This window comes from Ursus arctos, unplaced genomic scaffold (assembly GCF_023065955.2).
Source record: "Ursus arctos isolate Adak ecotype North America unplaced genomic scaffold, UrsArc2.0 scaffold_14, whole genome shotgun sequence".
Lineage (NCBI taxonomy): Eukaryota > Metazoa > Chordata > Mammalia > Carnivora > Ursidae > Ursus > Ursus arctos.
Genome location: NW_026622808.1, coordinates 63622987 through 63640829, shown reverse-complemented (window position 1 = coordinate 63640829; position 17843 = coordinate 63622987). Strand labels below are relative to the sequence as shown.

The 17843-nt window shown below is 51.3% G+C and overlaps 2 protein-coding genes across 6 annotated transcripts; one reads left to right on the top strand and one right to left on the bottom strand.

Moving 5' to 3' along the window:
• The first annotated feature begins 335 nt into the window (after positions 1-335).
• On the top strand, positions 336-11351 carry CAMK1 (calcium/calmodulin dependent protein kinase I). Of its 2 annotated transcripts, XM_026501320.4 has the most exons (12): positions 352-728; positions 2782-2896; positions 4844-4975; positions 6417-6491; positions 6577-6715; positions 7548-7674; positions 7767-7842; positions 8533-8645; positions 9224-9302; positions 9400-9487; positions 10850-10967; positions 11076-11351. In XM_026501320.4, exons 2-12 carry the CDS (start codon positions 2814-2816, stop codon positions 11156-11158), a joined length of 1113 nt encoding a protein of 370 aa, XP_026357105.1. In that variant the 5' UTR covers positions 352-728; positions 2782-2813; the 3' UTR covers positions 11159-11351. The 2 variants fall into 2 exon arrangements, with proteins under 2 accessions (XP_057167900.1, XP_026357105.1); XM_057311917.1 differs by having other exon boundaries at positions 336-728; positions 10850-11351.
• Positions 2547-17625, bottom strand: OGG1 (8-oxoguanine DNA glycosylase). Of its 4 annotated transcripts, none has more exons than XM_026501321.4 (7): positions 16374-17625; positions 15685-15932; positions 14936-15115; positions 13101-13282; positions 12105-12255; positions 11921-11970; positions 2547-3163 (listed from the first exon to the last, which is right to left on the bottom strand). In XM_026501321.4, exons 1-7 carry the CDS (start codon positions 16598-16600, stop codon positions 3053-3055), a joined length of 1149 nt encoding a protein of 382 aa, XP_026357106.2. In that variant the 5' UTR covers positions 16601-17625; the 3' UTR covers positions 2547-3052. The 4 variants fall into 4 exon arrangements, with proteins under 4 accessions (XP_026357106.2, XP_057167901.1, XP_026357107.2 ...); XM_057311918.1 differs by lacking the exon at positions 2547-3163 and adding an exon at positions 11291-11778 and having other exon boundaries at positions 16374-17621; XM_026501322.4 differs by lacking the exon at positions 2547-3163 and adding an exon at positions 11291-11616 and having other exon boundaries at positions 16374-17617.
• Positions 17626-17843: the final 218 nt, after the last annotated feature.

Genomic DNA, 17843 nt, shown 5'->3' with positions numbered 1-17843 from the left:
AGGTGCTGGGGACTGGAGCAGGGACACCGGGTCTGTTTTCCTGCCTGTCAACTGGGGCCACCTCCCTATAACTGCCTCTATTCTCTTTCACTGTCTACTCTTGCTTTGCCCTTTCTCTACCCCTTCATCCCCCCACCCCCCGCCCCGCCCCCAACAGTCTCCTGAGCCCTTATTCCCTTCTGGGCACTAAGGGAAAGGGGGTGAGAGGGAATGGGGAGGAAGAGCCCCCAAGGGAGCTCTCAGAACTGGTCTCAAACTCCACAAAACGACTGGGTGGAACTCGTCAGACTCTGACATCACACGGACCTGGATTCGAATTCGATTTTGCCTCTGACCAACTGCTGATTTTGAACCCTTCATCTCTCAGAGCCTCAGTTGTCCCCTCTGTGAAATGGGGGCCCCAGCAGAGAGGAGGGGAGGGAAGAGTCCTGAAGAGGAACTGAGCTGAACCAGGGGGTTCCTCCTCAACCACCGCGCCCCTTCCCCCAGCCCGCGGAGCCTCCCAGTCCCAAGTCCCTCCGCCGCAGGCTCCTCCTCCACTGACATCAGAGCCGCAGGCGGGCGGAGGGGGCCAGAGCCGGAGCCGAGCCCCAGCGAGAGAGCGGGCAGGCGAGCCAGGAGCAGAGCGGCGGCTGCGGCGGCGGCGGCGGCGGCCGGCAAGCGGCAGCCAGAGCTCGGCGCCAGCCACTTTGGGCCTCCCAGCCAGCCCCGCGGCGGGGCAGCCGCAGGTACAGCCCAGAGGCCGCCCCGCCTGTGCTCCGGGGCGCGGAGGGGGTGGTGGCCAGATCCCTCCGGTCGCTGGATACCCTCCCACAAGGATGGGAGTGGGTGCCCGGACGGGCTGGACTCTGGATGGGCAGGGCAGGGCAGGGCCTTTCTCTCCAACCTCGGCCCAGGCCCAGCAGGTGCCAGGCGGCTGTGGGGAACTCAGTGGGTACTAGAGGAAGGTGGGGAGGGTGTGTGTGTGTGTGTGTGTGTGTGTGTGCGCGTGCCTATGTCCGGCTGGGCCTGAATATGGACGGACTTGGCATTTGGAGCTATAGATGTGTGGGGGCTGTGTTGGGTTGTGCTAACGTCTTAGCACAGGCGTGTGGATCAGACACGGAGTTGCAGTGTAAGGGTATCTTTATGGGTGGGGATGTCTGGGAATCAGTGTTTTTGTTGCAGATGTGTGTCCAGGTGTTGTGCATGCTGGTATCTGGCTCAAGGGTAGTAAGAGTTGAGGCTATACGATTGTGTACTGAGGATGTTTGAAGTTAGGTGTGTAAGGAGTTGGGGTGCGGTTTGGAGCACAGGAGTTTCTAGGGTGTATAGAAACAGGATGAAGGGTATGAGTGAATCTGGGATGTCCGGTACATAGGTGAGGAATGCGCGTGTGTGCGCGCGCGCGTGCAGATGTGTGTTTGGGGGTATAAGAGGGATCTGTGGGAGGGATGTTTGGGTGTGAGGATGTCTGGGGGAGTGCGTGTGTGGACATGTGTGCTGTCTGGGTGTACATGTATGATCATCGGGTGTTGCGGTATCTGGGTATGGAATGTACTTAATCTGGGGGCAGGTATTTTGGTTCAGAGGTGTGGGTGGAGCATGGTGTGTCTGGGTGTGTCTGTGGACCCATGAGGGTTTTATTTGCCAAGCCTCCAGATGGCTTTTAAAACTCTGCCTCTAGAGCTTACTGTCATGTCTCCTTTCCTAGAAGTTTCTGCCCCTGGGATGGGTGCTCAGGCCCTTCCTGGGAACCAAGTCCTATCCAAGGAGTGGGATCTCACACCAGGGACTCTAGTCAGGGCACCATCCCTCCTTCTCCCAGAGAGGAAACAGAAAGGGAAGGTGACTTCCTTGAGATCACACAGCATGCTGGGCTCTGAATGAGCCCCAGTCTGGATGCATATTGGAAACACAAGCTGAGAGTAGCCCCATCAAAGTCCTCTGCCTTCAGCAAGCTTAGCTGGACCCCAGCCAGTCATCATTTGGGCAAAGATGGACCCTGTCCCTATCCATTGCCAACCTCAGTCTCCTCAATGTCCATCTGATAAATGGGGAGAGAACTCCCACCATCCTGCTGACAGAGGTCTCAGTGGAGAAAGGTACAGGCTGGATCAGGGTCAGAAGAAGCCAGGAGGGGACAAGCTGGGTGGTTCCATTTCTCAGGCTTCTGGGACCCAAACAGGGAGCCAGAAGGGAGAGGGGGTAATAGGAGGCCTGGGGAGCTCCAGCTGTGGCTGCTGTTGCCGTGGTAACAGTGCAGAAGGAGCTATTTAAAAACGTGGCTGAGATATTGCTGGAAGCCCAGGCTGCCGGAAACCTGATTTCCGAGAGGCTGGGTGGGAGAAGAAAGAGGAAGAAGAGGAGACACCCCAGCAATTCCTAGGGTGGGGCTGAGACATTGCTGGTTCTGAGGACAGGGGGACCTTCCAGGACCCGGTGCTTCTACAAGCTGCTCTGGGGTCTTCTCTGCTGTCCTCCTGGGGGTCAGTGTCCTCCCGAGTGTTTGGATTTGGAGAGGGAGAAACTGGGAGGTAAGGTGAATAAATGAATGAACGAATGACTTTGTTGAAAAAAAGACTTCTGCTGCCACCTTGAAGGATTTTCCTCTAGTCATGAGGACTTGTGGGAGGAACAAATGACTGGTGAATGAATGAATTTGCTGAATAACTTTGTCAAATGAATGAACCAAGGAATGAATAAATGCAGGCTGAATGACTGAATGGGGACTCAGTTCCCGAAGTTCCAACATGGAAGGCTGGGCCCCACTGAGTCTTTTCCCTCCATTTCCCTTCTCAGGAGCCCTGGCTGTGGCCAGGGGGCAGTGGGCCATGCCGGGGGCAGTGGATGGCCCCAGCTGGAAGCAGGTGGAGGATATTAGGGACATTTACGACTTCCGTGATGTTCTGGGAACGTGAGTCTCAAGGGCAGGCAAGCGGGGGGTGGATGGGGCACTGTCCCTGAGCTGGGACGTGGGTTGGGAAGGTCCTCACTCTTTGGCCTGGCTGACTGGGGAGGCTGAGTCCAGGGTGGTACTTCCTCTGGTCAGTTGATCACTGCTTCCTGTTTCCTATAGTCCTGGCGCCATGGCAGCCTTGCCATGGCCCAGTCTGGCCCATCTTTTCACTTCTGGCTGACAGTGGGTGGAACAGACGCCACTCTTGGCTGCAGCTCTGGGTTCCTGTGAGGAGAACAAAGTAGGGGAGAATGAAGGAGTCGGTTTTTCCAACTTTTGGCCAAGAGCTGAGGGTTTTGGCCTAGGTTTAGGAACTGAAGCTGGGCATGGCTCTTTTCTCAGTGGTGGGAATCCAGAAATAATTCAAACCTGATCTCTGCCCCTCAAGTCGATCCTAAACATATGGTGGAAACACACCCAGGGAAAATGACAACAGGGTGTATGATGTGCTCCCGTTGAAGTCAGGAATGAGGACTTTGTAGAGCCCAGAATGGTGGCTTCTGCCTGGGGAAACCTTTCTGGAGAAGTGGGTATTTGAGGTAGGGACTGAGGGATAAGCAGAAATGCACCTGTCAGAGAGGGAGAAGGGCATTCCAGGTGGAAGGAAGAACATCAGCAAACGTTGAGAAGCAGGTTATGTGTGGAAAGAGGTAAAGAATGATAGAGCTTATAATCAGAGGTGGGGGGAAGAGTGGAAGAAGAGGCTGAGAAGAGAGAACAGGTCATGTAAGGCCTTGAAAGCCAAGCTATGGAGGCTGGACTTTATCTCATGAGCCATAGGAAGACTTTTAAGACATTTTTGCAGGCTTGCAATTCAGGATGGTCACTCTGGCCAAAGCATGGAGGGTAAACTGGAGAGGGACAAGGCTGGAAACCAGCAATGAGGCTACCACAGTCACTAGTTTTTTTTTTTTTTAATTTAATATTTTATTTATTTATTTGAGAGAGAGCACAAGCTGGGGGTGAGGCAAAGGTCGAGCTGGGCTCGACCCCAGGACCTCGAGGTCACTGCCTGAGCCAAAGGCAGATGCCCGACTGAGCCACGCAGGCGCCCCCACAGTCACTAGTTATTCTGATGATTGAGATTTCACCACAAGAGTCGCTTTTGACATATGGACTTCCTCTTATCCCAGAGAAAGCAAAAAGTCCTAGAAGAAATACTCAAGTAAATCCTCCTTATCCGTGAACTCTAGTGCAAACGAGTTGCTCTTTTCTAAGAGCTTGTTGTAAAATATTGCTTCTCAAATTTCAGTGAGCATACAGATTATCTGAAGATCTTGTTAAAATGCAGATTCTGATTTAGTGGGTCTGGGGTTGAGGCCTGAGATTCTGCATTTTTAAAAAGTTCCCAGGTGAAGCTGATGGTTCTTCAAGGTTATAAAAGGTGTTAATAAACCATGATTCAAACTGACTGTAGCAGAAAAAGAAATGAATCAATTTTGCATAAATCAAAAAGCCCAGGGCATAAATGTCAGGCATGGCTGGATCCAGAGACTCACATGATGTTATCAGGAAATTGTCACCAGGAATTTCTTAGCTTTGATTTCCTTTGTGTTACCTTCATTCTCAAGCAGGCTCTTCTCAAGTGCTGGCAAAGATAACCACGATTAGCTCCAGGCTCCCATCTTACCAGCTTGGCAGGAAAGAGCAGCTCATTCTCAAAGTGCCAGTAATCTGGCTTGCATCACATGACCCAATTACTGGGGCCAAGGATAGACTACTCTGATTGGCCAGAGCTGGGTCATGTGACCACCTCATGGACCAGGGGATGGAAGAGCGATGGAGGGAGGCTCATCCCACATCCTTGGTTCACTGGTGGTCACCTAACCCATAGGGGTATGGAGGAGGGGCTGAAGGGAAGCTAAGGTTCCAGTTCCCCACCTCACGAATCCCCTCTCTCTGCAGGGGGGCCTTCTCAGAGGTAATCCTGGCAGAAGATAAGAGAACTCACAAGTTGGTGGCCATCAAATGCATCGCCAAGAAGGCTCTGGAGGGCAAGGAGGGCAGCATGGAGAATGAGATCGCTGTCCTGCACAAGTGCGTGGGTCACAGTGTTTCTGCCTGGGTTGACCCTGCCTTGACTCCTCCCATTCTCTCCCTACCTCTGCTTTGGGCAAATCGTTTAACCTGTGAGCCTCAAAGTGCTCATTTATAAAATGCGGTAATAATCTTCACTTGGTAGGGTTGTGGAGCGCATTAGAGGTTCTTTTATTTCATGCGTCTGGTGCAGCAGCTCAAATGACAGATGTCACTGAAATGCCACTGCTTATTTACAGTGGTTTAATCTGCTCAGTCAGATCTAAAAGTCAATCCTTGAGTCTGGCTCGAAGCAACGTATCTCATCTGGTACTATCGTAGACCTACCTCAAGTTCCCCATTATATATTAAAGCCACTCCAGAAATTTAAAAAATGCCTGTCTCAGGAACCCCTGACTAAATCAATAACCAACTGGTCTATGATTTGCTCACACTGATGTGAAACCTGCTGCCCTCAGTGGAAAGCTTATAGAGAACCTTCACTTCCATCCCCTCCTCTGAGCTTTCCAACCACCCTGGGCAGGGATGAAATGATCATTTCCACTATTGGGTGGGGGAGGGGGAACTGAGGCCCAGAGAGGGTAAGGGATTTGTCCAAGGTCACACAACAACTTTGTGGCAGAGCCATGGCTTTTGTCAAGCTCAGTCACCATCATTATTTCATTTATCAAGCATTCACCGTGTACCAGGCATTTCGCCAAGATTCTTACCTGCATTTTCTCATGTGATCCTCACCCCAACTCTTTGAGGGAAGTATTGTCATTGGCTTCATATTATAGACGAGGAAACTGAGGCTTAATATTCAATGACTCAGTGAGCACTTACTCTACACCAGGTATGGGGGGAACAGTGGTAAGACAAAGCCCCTGGTCTCCAGGAGCTGGTGTTCTGGTGGCGGAGGCTGACAGACTTATAAACACAGGAGCATTTGAAAAAAATGTATTGGGGCGCCTGTGTGGGATAGCGGTTAAGCGTCTGCCTTTGGCTCAGGGCGTGATCCCGGCGTTATGGGATCGAGCCCCACATCAGGCTCTTCGGCTATGAGCCTGCTTCTTCCTCTCCCACTCCCCCTGCTTGTGTTCCCTCTCTCGCTGGCTGTCTCTATCTCTGTCGAATAAAATAAATAAAATCTTTAAAAAAAATAAAAATAAATAAAATAAATCATGTATTGATCAGTGCTGCAAGGTAAAAAGCTCTGCCCCCAAACAGCATGCACTAGAGGCAGGCGAGACCCAGTCCGATGGGTCTGATGCCAGAGCCCAGTGTTCATCTCTGTGCTCTCCAACATTCCATTACATCATAATAAATCATGGTAAATCAGCTTTTCCTTTTGGGATGCAGGACTCTGGTTTGTCCTGCCCAGGTCTGAGGTTCTTTGAGGTGAGGGTAGGAAAGTGGCTGAGCTGTCCTCAGCTCTGAACTACCTCATTTCTCCTTTCAGGATCAAGCATCCCAACATTGTAGCCCTGGATGACATCTATGAGAGTGGGGGTCACCTCTACCTCATCATGCAGCTGTGAGTGGCCTCACCCCTTGCTCACACCTCTCCCTGCTGCCCCTCCCTAGCCTCTGTGGCCAGACTGCCCTGTCCCCGGCTGCAGGGTGTCCGGCGGGGAGCTGTTTGACCGCATCGTGGAGAAAGGCTTCTACACGGAGCGGGATGCCAGCCGCCTCATCTTCCAGGTGCTGGATGCCGTCAAGTACCTGCACGACCTGGGCATAGTACACCGAGACCTCAAGGTGGGGTGTGAGGGTGTGTGGTGAGCTGGGGTGCTGGGTGGGACCTCCACAAACCCCTCACTGTACGACCTGGGGCAACTCTTACCGCTTCTCCGAGCTTTGGCTTCCCATCTGCAAAATGCACCCTGTAAACCCTAAACTGCCTCCTCCCATTCCAGTTTGGACACTCAAATGGATACAAAGGTGAATGGTGCTGGTACTTTATCCAAATAACGTCTAGGTCTTTTCCTCATCCTAAAAGTCCCCCTTGCTCTTTGTAGAAAACTTGGAGGGAGGGGACAGCAAAACATAAAGAAGGAAGCCAGAAACCCCTGAAATCCTACAGAGACTATGATGGATTCACATTTTGTAGTACATCTCCTCCGGTCTAGAAGAGCGCTGGGGTGAGACAGATCTGGGCTTGAATTCTGTCCCTACTACTCCCTAACGTAGGTTCTCAGGCAAGTCACTTTGCCTCTCAAGGCATCAGTGTTCCCATCTGTAAAGTGGGGTTATTCAGACTGGCCTGACAGGGATGTGGTAAGGAGGAAATGAAATCAAGCACCAGCACAGGATCTGGCACACAGTACTTGCTCAAGAATTCTTTAGGGCTTGCAATATAAACCTGAAGTTTATAGAAAATTCCCTCTCACATTCCTGAGGCCCTTGTCCTTTCTGGTACTTTTAACCTCCTTGAAAACTTCCTAGAGTTTCATGTGCCTTCAACCAAGCTGGCAGCCGTGAAGCCACAGTGGCTTTTGGGAGGCTCAGTTTCTGTGAGGTGCCTGGGGAGGCAGAAGGTTCTGCCAGCCTCTGGCCATCTCTGCCTCTTCCTTTCCCTCCACCTCCCAAGCCAGAGAATCTGTTGTACTACAGCCTGGATGAAGACTCCAAGATCATGATCTCTGACTTTGGTCTCTCCAAGATGGAGGACCCTGGCAGCGTGCTCTCCACAGCCTGTGGAACCCCAGGATACGTGGGTATGGAGCACCCTGGGCTGGGGCCATGGGTACGGGAGGAATCGGGAGCTGCAGGGCAGAGATTTGTCACCACCATGTCCCTTTCCCTCCAGCCCCTGAGGTCCTGGCCCAGAAGCCCTACAGCAAGGCAGTGGATTGCTGGTCCATTGGGGTCATCGCCTACATTCTGTGAGTGGGGGCTTGGCCATTGGGGCACGTGGTTCCAGCATTCTCCTCTCCCCTACTTTGCTCTCTTCCTCCTCTCTGCTATTTCTTCCTTCCTGCCGTTCATGTTTATATCTACCAATTAATGACTAAGATTACTTCATTCAATACATACTGTTTCTGGCACTGTGCTGAGCATTGGGGATTTAGCAGAGAACAAAACAAAGTGCCTGCCCTCAGGGAGCAAAAACTCTAGTAGGGGAGATAGATAATAAACAAGTAAATAAATCTATAAAAAAATGTCAGGTAGTAAAATACTATGAAGAAAAATCAAGCAGGGTAGGGAGATAGGGATGGATGCCATTTTAGATAAGGAGGTCAGGAAAGTCCTTTCTTAGGAGGTGACATTTGAATAGCCTTCTGAATGAAGTGAGGGGGCCAGACACTCAAGGTGTGGGGGAAGAATGGTTCAGGCAGAAGGTGCAGCAAGTAAAAAGGCCCTGAGGAAGGAAAGATGGTAGAAAATTAAGAAACCGAAAGGCCAGTGTAGCTGGACAGGAATGAAAAAATCAGAGAGGGGCAGATTTCCCCTCTTTGTAAAAGGGGGAACTCCTTCCTGTGGGTGCTGCCTGACCCGAGACTGCCCCAAAGCTCCATCCTGGAGCCAATGGGTGCGCTGAAAGTGGATATGAGGATGAGTTTCTCCCTGCCCAGGCTCTGCGGTTACCCCCCCTTCTATGACGAGAATGATGCCAAACTCTTTGAACAGATTTTGAAGGCCGAGTACGAGTTTGACTCTCCTTACTGGGACGACATCTCTGACTCTGGTATTTGAGGCTTTGCCTTCTTCCCCCGGGCCCTACCTCTGGCGCCTTTCACATCTGCTTTGGGGTCTCTTCACTGCCTGCCTTTGGTCAGATTCCCCAGCCCCAAACTAAGAGCTGTCTTTAAGACCAGACACCCCACCCCAGGGGCTTCCCTCTGCCTGGCCCCTGGTCTGAGAAGCTTGTAGGCATGCATTCATTCAGCCTTCAAAAATGGTATTTTTGAAATTGACTTCCTAATGCCTAAAACACCACCCCAGGTTTTCATCTACCCTTTTGTGCCTATTAGGAGGCAAACCTGTGAAGTCATCATCAGTCACTCACACATCAGTGTGAATACACTGAGTAGAATCTTCTTTAAGAATAAGATTTTCATAAGGGAAAAAGGAGAGAGCTGGAAGGCTGTGGTGGGCGGGGGGCTTAGAGAAACAGTACAGGTGGGGTCGGGTGGTGCATGGACAGATCTGGCCTCTTGTCTTGCTTAAATGCCAGGCCAGACCCGAGGGGGTGGGTTTTGTCTTGAGGGTTTCCACAGGCACCACCATGCTGTTTTTGTCTTTGCTCTTGTCTTGGGGGTTCAGCCAAAGACTTCATCCAGCACTTGATGGAGAAGGATCCGGAAAAGAGGTTCACCTGTGAACAGGCCTTGCAGCACCCGTGGTGAGAGCTCCCACAAGCTGCAAGCTGGGGTGGGGTCTGGGGCCCTCAAAGGCTGCCTCTGCCTTCACAGACAACCCTCCACACACCCCCATCCTAGGATTGCAGGGGATACGGCTCTAGATAAGAATATTCACCAGTCGGTGAGCGAGCAGATCAAGAAGAACTTTGCCAAAAGCAAGTGGAAGGTGAGCCCATGTTCCTAATCCTGGGTCCCGGCCTCCCCAGGCCTCCTCCCCACCTCACTTCAGACCTCAGCTTCCACAGCACCTAGCATCCAATCAAGCACAAAGTAACTGCTCAGGGATGCTTACTAAAGAACCTCATTCATTCATTCATTCATTCATTCATTCAACACTCCCTGACACCTACTCTATCTCAGTGAGAGTCCCTGACCTCTGTGTCTAGAGGGAGAACAGTATAACTCTTAGAGACATCTACTCCAATCTGTGGGGTCCTGGAAGGGGCATAGGAGTGCTGATGGCCTCACAGACCTATCAGACTTGGCAGCTGAGTAGGAATTAGCCAGGTACAGCAGAATCATGTCTGAGGCAGAGGGAAATGGCATACAGAGGGCCAGGGGCAAGAGAGTGTGGCCATTCAGGGAAGTGCAAGTGTTTAGTAAGCCCGGATGGACTGGAGGGACTGCGGGGCAGGAGCCCAGACTGGAAATGCAGGTAAAGGCCTCGAATGCCACAGTGGAGAACGGACTCAGTCCTGAAGATACTGGGGAGCCCCAGAAGGATTTTGAGCAGTACTCTGCCTTCTAGAAAGGGCTCTTAGGGTACAGAGTGAGGCATGGACTCCCGGCTGGGAGGCTGTAGCAGAGATGTGTGCAGGAGATGGTGAGGGCTTGGATCAGAGAACAGTGGATGGCTCAGGAGTCCTTTAGGAGGTAGAACTGACAAGAAGTGATGGGACAAGAGATGTTGGCAGAGAGAGATATCAAGGGCTGGCCCAAGATTTTGGTTGGGGAAATGATTAATGGTGGTACTATCACTGAGATGGGGATTCCAGGGGTACAGACTTGTCTTGGGGGTATGATTTTGGTTTTGGACATGGTGAATTTGAGGGATGTGCAGGACACCTTGGTGGATATGTTGAATAGAGAATGATACACACACGTGGGCAACTTATTCAACTTCCCTCTGCCTCAGTTTTCTCCTGTGGCAGTGGTGACACTAACAGTGCCCACCTCAAAGACCTTTGTGAAGATTAAACGAATTGCTAAATAAAACGCTTAGAACAGTGCCTGACACATAATGCTATACTAAGTGTTTGCGATGATGAGAATATGAATTAATTATACGTAAAGGGTTATATATACTTGCTCATATATACATATTTTATATATATGGATGTATGTGTGTGTAAATATATAATATGGCTGAGTTTCATTTAATAAAGCCTTATAAAGGTTTCAGGGGCTTTAGGGGATCAAACAATAACACCTGAATGAAAATAACAAAACCACTGCAAGAATCCCACCACTAGACCCTGTCACATGATCTCCCACTCTCAAAAGTCCCTTCTCCCCCTTCTCCCCACAGCAAGCTTTCAATGCCACGGCCGTGGTTCGGCACATGAGGAAACTCCAGCTGGGCACCAGCCAGGAGGGGCAGGGACCGACGGCAAGCCACGGGGAGCTGCTGACACCAGCAGCTGGGGGTGAGGACCAGTGCTCTGTGGAAGGGCGTGAGTGGTCCATGAAGAGGCATCCAGGCTGGAGTGGAGGGTGTGCTCCTACGGCCAACTCTGTTCTCTCTCCCCATGTAGGGCCAGCGGCTGGCTGCTGCTGTCGAGACGGCTGTGTGGAGCCGGGTCCGGAACTATCCCCTACACTGCCCCCACAGCTCTAGGGCCCCAGATCCAGGGTCCGAACCCTTTGTGTGGGAGGGGTTGGGGTAGCCTGCTCCCCTTCCCTCCCTGAATTGGAGAGTTACCCTGCCCCACTGCCTCCCCACCCCTTTCCCTATCACTCCTCCACTGCATTTTCCATACAAATGTTTCTATTTTATTGTTCTTTCTTGTAATAAAGGGAAGAGATAAAAACACAGGTAGCTCTGTCTCTCCAGATAATCCCCACCCCACACCGCTGCGCAAACTACTTAATTTGAGCGTACCTGGCCCCTGAGGTAGTTGCAGGAAGCCCCCTTCCCAACACAAGACTGGATGGCAGAGAGAAGTGGGGAAAGGTATTTGGGGAACCCCTTTGTCCAGTGTCCCCCACCTAGCCTTCTGGGTCTGTAGATCTCCTGCGCTTTGCTGGTGGCTCCTGAGCTTGGTGGGGTTGGCGCAGGTCAGCACTGAACAGTACCTAGGAGCAGCGGGGAAGACACTGTGGGGTCAGGATACATGGAGTCAGGGCTGGTGGGGCTGGTGGCAGTGTGGAGAGGTACAAGAGTTCACAGGGAGCAGGGTCAGGACAAGGAGCATCCACTAGTCAGGGCTGGAGTGGAGAAGAGTCCTGTAGGACCACCTGGAATGGCAGTGGTGGTGGAGGAGTTGACTGGGTCAGGGCTCGGAGGAGGAGTCCTAAGGGGTCTGGGCCGGAGGAAGAGGAAGTGGAGGAAGAGGAGGAGGAGGAGGAGGCGGTGGGGGGAAAGCTTCAGTACACTTACTGCTTGGGCCCAGCCAGCATAAGGTCCCCACAGGCTCCGGAAAAAGTTTCCTACACAAGAAGTGATAAGGCGAAATTAATTGGCCCTCCTACTCCCTATCCACAGGACTGGGATTTTATGGAGAGATGTGAAAAGTTTCTACCACCTCAGCCCATCACCAGCTCCAACATCCCACTCTCCTTACCCAGTTCCTTGTTAGCCTGGGGGCTTGGACCCTTGGCCTGAGACGTGGTGGGGTGCCAGCTATAGTCACGCTGGGCAATCTGCCACATGTGGACATCCACGGGCACAGCCTGGGGCTTGTCTAGAGCCATCAAGCAGATGCAGTCAGCCACCTTTAAAAGAAAAAGAGTGAGCCACAGAGGAGGAATGGCAGGATCTAGCCAGCATCCTGCTACTGGTCCCAGAGCTGGCTGCTTTATTCTCCACTCTGAGATTACGATCATTTTATATTCTCCATCAACATACACCCTCTTGTAATAACTTTAAAAATAGCTATGATGAGATTTCTACTGCGTGAACATCTATGTGGGCCAGGTTCTTATCATAACCTGGGAAGAAGGCCATACTATATCTATTCTGCAAACAAGAAAACTGAGGTTCAGAGAGGTGAAGTGACTTGGCCAAGGTTACATGGCTAGGAAGAGGCAGAACCAAGACTTGCTGTTAGGCTGAAGTTCAGAGCCCATTAAAAAAAGTTTTTAAAACAAAAATCCATTTTTAAACCACAGAGACGTATAAAGAAGAAAACAATAAATGCCCAATCCCCAACCATCTTGCTGGCATCAAACCTTGTTGATTTTAGACAAAAACTTTTATAAGTACATATAATTTCAAGATAAGAACAACATGAAAAGGAGAAACATCTTTCCACTTGTTTTCCCAAAGGTAACCACTATTAAGTTTCCTGTGATTCCTTCTGGAATTTTTTGCATACCTATAGCAGTATATATGTGTACCTGAACAAATGGCCTTTTTAAAAAGTGCACTCAAGGAACAACGTCCTTTATGTTCTTTCATCACTCTGCATTTTCTCTAATAAAACATATGCTTGCATCCTTTCTCTTCCTGCTCTGCCTCCACAAGCCAACTATGCACCCAGCTCTCAGGCCTGCCTTGTCTTCTTCTCTGCTACTCTGCATGGGTGGTAAGGGTAACTCCTATCCCCCTGGGACCTCACCTTGGTGCCCACCCCGGGCAAGGTGCAGAGGGCCTTGTGGGCCTCCTCGTAGGGGGCCTTCTGCAGCTGCTGCAACCAGGACAGCCCGCCCTGTTCTTCTAGGATGGCTCGGGCACTGGCACTCACGTAGCGGGCACGGTACCCCAGGCCCAACTTCCTGAGCTGAGCCTCTACCTCTGGCCCTGTTGGGGGTTGGGGAGAGAAGGTGTCAGGCAACTTTAAATACTTCCTGTCTTCAAGCTAGTGTGTGAGCCCTCTGCCCCACAGGAATGGTTTCCCTAGGTACCTCTCTCCTACCTCATCACCCTTTGGGAGACCCCAGGACACTTGCTTGTGCAAAGGTAAGGGTTAAAGCCTGGGTTCTACCCCTCCACAAATGTTTTCTGAGCACCTACTACCCAGTGTTGAGCACTCGGAGCAGGGACTGAGAAGGACTTGCTGCCCTGGAGGAACTCCCCAGTTGAGTTCTTTAACTTTTCCAAAGTGCATTCACACCCATGATCTCAAATAATAACCATAATAACAACAGCTTCTATTATCAAATGCTAGGTATCATGTGTGGGCAAAGTGCTTTAAGTACATTATCATGCTTTTCTCAAGGACCCTGATGACAGTACTATTATTTAGTTTAATAACTTGCTCAAGAAAGGACATGGTGGGGGTGGGATCTTGCACCCAGGTCTGGGAAACCAAAGTCCATGCTCTTAGACTATTAGAGTACCCTGCCTCATGACTGCTTTACTCACCACTTAAACCCTTCTGGATAGAAACTCTTTTTCCCATCCTACGGACAACAGGAGCTTGGGTAGGTAAATGGATTCTTTTGGTCTTATGACTACTTAACTGGGAGCTGAGACCCAAGACTGGGTTTCTATTTTTTTTCCCCAAGACTGAATTTCTAAGTACCAAAAACATTCTCCATGCTCTTAGACTATTAGAGTACCCTGCCTCATGACTGCTTTACTCACCACTTAAACCCTTCTGGATAGAAACTCTTTTTCCCATCCTACGAACAACAGGAGCTTGGGTAGGTAAATGGATTCTTTTGGTCTTATGACTACTTAACTGGGAGCTGAGACCCAAGGCTGGGTTTCTATTTTTTTTCCCCAAGACTGAATTTCTAAGTACCAAAAACATTCTCTTTTCTCTAGGGCCTGTCTCCTTGCTATGCAGTCCCTAAGCACTTTTCCTAGCTTTATTCTCACATCTGCCAACTGGTATACTTGCCTCTGTAAAATACTTGCCTTACAAGGCTGCTATGAAGAACACATACGTTCTTGGATGCGAAATTGTTGGGTTTACTGTAGAGATGGCAACTTAAATTTTCTGCATAATTCCTGTATGTCAAACACTGCCCTGTGTGCAGTATGTATATTTCTTTACTTCATCTTTGTGGCAACTCTGATAGGCAGGTGCCATTATTATCCTGTTCCACAGAAGAAAAAACTGACACAGAGAGACTAAATAATGTGTTCAAGGTCATAGTTAGACGACAAATGCCAAAGGTAGAATTCAGACCTAGGCAGTCTGTCTCCAGAATGAGTGCTCTTAACCCCAAAGTACTGTATACTATATATAGTTGTTTTTTGTTTGTTTGTTTGTTTTGATGAAGTACTGAACCTATGGGTTATAAAGCAAAGACTGGTGAGGTGCTGACATTTCAGGGCCAGACGGGGAGGATCTGGTGTGGCTGATCAGACCAGGCAAGGTGGTTCTGGAGGAGGGCAGTGTTTGGGAAGGCAGGAAGCTTTGAGATGGGAGATGGGGACCAGGGAAAAACTGAAGAGATACTGAAAGCTATTGGAGGGTCTGAGGGCAGGGACCCACCTACTCACCAGCCAGGGCCTGCAGGCTGGGGAAGCCATGGTAGGTGACATCATCAAGCTGGATGAGCCGAGGTCCGAAGGCCTGGCAGAGCCGTTCTACCATGCCAGTTATGCGAGCAATGTTGTTGTTGGAGGAACAGATGAAGGAGAAAAGGCACTCGATGGGGTCCTGTCGCAGGAGTCGCACACCTGGGGAAAGGTAGGGGATAGGATACAGACCTGCTGTCAGGAGTGGCCTCTTCCCACCCTCAGATCCTAGGCACCAAAGATCTAGAAGGATCCCAGTGGAATGCGGGACAGCAACTGTTAGAGAAAGCAACACCAGAGATCTCATTCCTCATAGCATCCATGAGGTCTGGGCTATCATTACATTTCACAGATATAGAAGCTACAATGTAAACACTATGAGGATGGGGATGGATTTGTGTCTGTTTTGTTCACTGCTGTATTCCCAGTCACACAGCAGCTGCTCTGTAAATATTTACAGAATGAATGACGTCACTTGCCCCGGGTCACACAGCCAGGATTTGGCTCAATATCCTTGTTACTACACTGTGGTAATCAGCAGGACAATAATAATAGTAATAATAATTACTACGTGTCAGGCATTATTCTAAGCAAAACTTTACACATATTAGCTCCTTTAATCCTTGTAAAATTCCTTAAGGTGGATATAATCCCCATTTTACAGATGGTGAAACTGTGTAATTTAGCCAAATTACAAGAACTCTAACCCCTGCTCCAATTGTTGAACTCACCTTGGAATTTCTGAGCCACCTCTTGAAAGTGGGGGTCCACGGAACTCCAGTGGTGATATAGTTGAGCCAGGTTGACATCCAGCTGGAAGTACTGGCGCACAGTCTTCAGCTCTTCTGGTGTGGGCCTGCTAACCCATCCCTTGTCCGCTCGGTACACAGTACAGTAGAGCTGCTCCTCAGTCTGGGTCAGTGTCCATACCTGGTTCGCCAGCACTCCAGTCCAGTGCGCAGGGTTATGTTCCCTCCACCTGAGCCCCCAGGCACACAGCAGCCCTGGTACTCAATTTTCCTTCTTGCACCTTTTGGGGCCCTCCCATCCTACAACAGCTTCATACACAAAACTGACTTAGGAAATGCAAAATCATTTGATCCTCACAACACTGCACTGGCTTTTTTTTTTTTTTTTTTAAAGTAGGCTCCACATCCAGCATGGAGCCCAACGCGGGGCTTGAACTCACGACCCTGAGATCAAGACCTGAGCAGAGATCAAGAGTCGGATGCTTAACCGACTCGGGCCCCCAGGTGCCCCTGCACTGGCTTTTTACCTCCACTTTATAAAGGAGGTAAACAGGCTCACCACCCATGCCTCAGTTTCCTCTTTTGTACCCTGAGGCTTCTTCCATCACCCCCAACATTCCTTTACACTCCAGACCTGCAGTGTCGAGGGTCCAAGAGTCAGGGTCACTCACCGGAAGGACTGTCCGGAAGCCAGAACCAGGTCCAGGCGCAGCTCCGAGCGTGGACAGGGGATGGTGGCCCACAGGGCCGGGAAAGAAGCTAGAGTACGATGCCCCATGCTCCAGAGCAGAAGGAAGCAAGCTAACAATTCCACTCCAGGCTCCGCCTCAAAATGGCCCCGCCCACTCGGTACCAGATCTCCCGTAGACAAAAGACCACGCCCACACAGACAACACATCCCTTAAGGCCTCGCCCACCAAGCCCTTGCCCCCTTAAGTTCTCTTAAGGCCCTCCCAGTTTCATTTAATTCCTCCACTCCCCGTAGGCCCCGCCCCTTACAGTCCGCCAGGGCCTCCAATCCTCCGCCCTTCCTCCTTACGTATCCTCCCCGGCCCCCGCTTCCCGGCGATCACCACGGTCCTCCGCGATGCAGCAACTTTGGGAAGCGCGCGCAAACGCACTCTTCCGGCTTCTTCAGGGGGCGGACCTCACTCTCCCCGGAAGTAGGACTCAGGCCTGGCTTATTGGGTCCGGAGGTAGCCAATCCGCGGAAAAGTAAGAGGCGCCAATGAGAACAGGGTGTGGTGGCGGGTGGGTGGGTCTCTCCGAGGCGCCGCAGCGGTTGGCGCGCGCTGGGCTCGCTGCCCGCTCTCGGCCTTTCCTCTGGGGATGTCTGCACTCGGCACGCCAGGCTGTCCAGTCCCGGCGCCCCGCGGACCTGTCGCAGAATGCGCCCTCGGGCCCCAATCCTCAAGGCCTTATCTCCTCAGAGCCCCGGGGTTCCTCAGGCTTGCCCGCCCGCAGAACCAAATCCTGTCCCTCACCGTCCTCAGAAAGCCTTTCTCCACCGAGCTTCTCCAGTCAGATATATTCGCCCTCTTGATTGAGAATCGGACCCGAACACAGCTCGGGCCCCTGCGATCCCCCGTGAGGCGTCTCCACGCGTCTGTCGCCTGCGGATTGTCTTCGCCCTCGCCGGCTGGGCCGCTCCCCTCCAAAAGGCCTCCCCGAGCCTCGACTCCGCAGTCAGGCCTGCTCACAGACTTCACTCCGTCAGAGGCCGAGCTCCTCGGAATGCCGCGCCCCGGCCGCACCCCGCCGGCCGCGCTGCCCAGCTGCTCCCTTCGGTCTTGGCATTCCTTCAACAGCACTCCGTCATCTCACACCCGTGCCCATGGGGCCTGTGGCCCCGCGGCGGCCTGTCCACCTCGCCCAGTTTCCAGGACTGGCTGCTGGTCGAGGAAAGATGTTTGATGTCATTTCTCCCCTTGTGGAGGAAGACAATGAGCAAGGAGCTAGAGACAGGAGCTTGATCTGGGCCAGTTTTCACCTTGTAGCGCAGTGATTTGGGGTTACTGTGTCTGAATGAGTAGACTGCAGATTCCTCAAGGGCAAGATTTGCAGCTGATTTGTGTCCCACCCACAGTACCTAGTAGGGAGCACCAGGAGCATGGTCATCATCAGATGGTATTTTTGTCTGC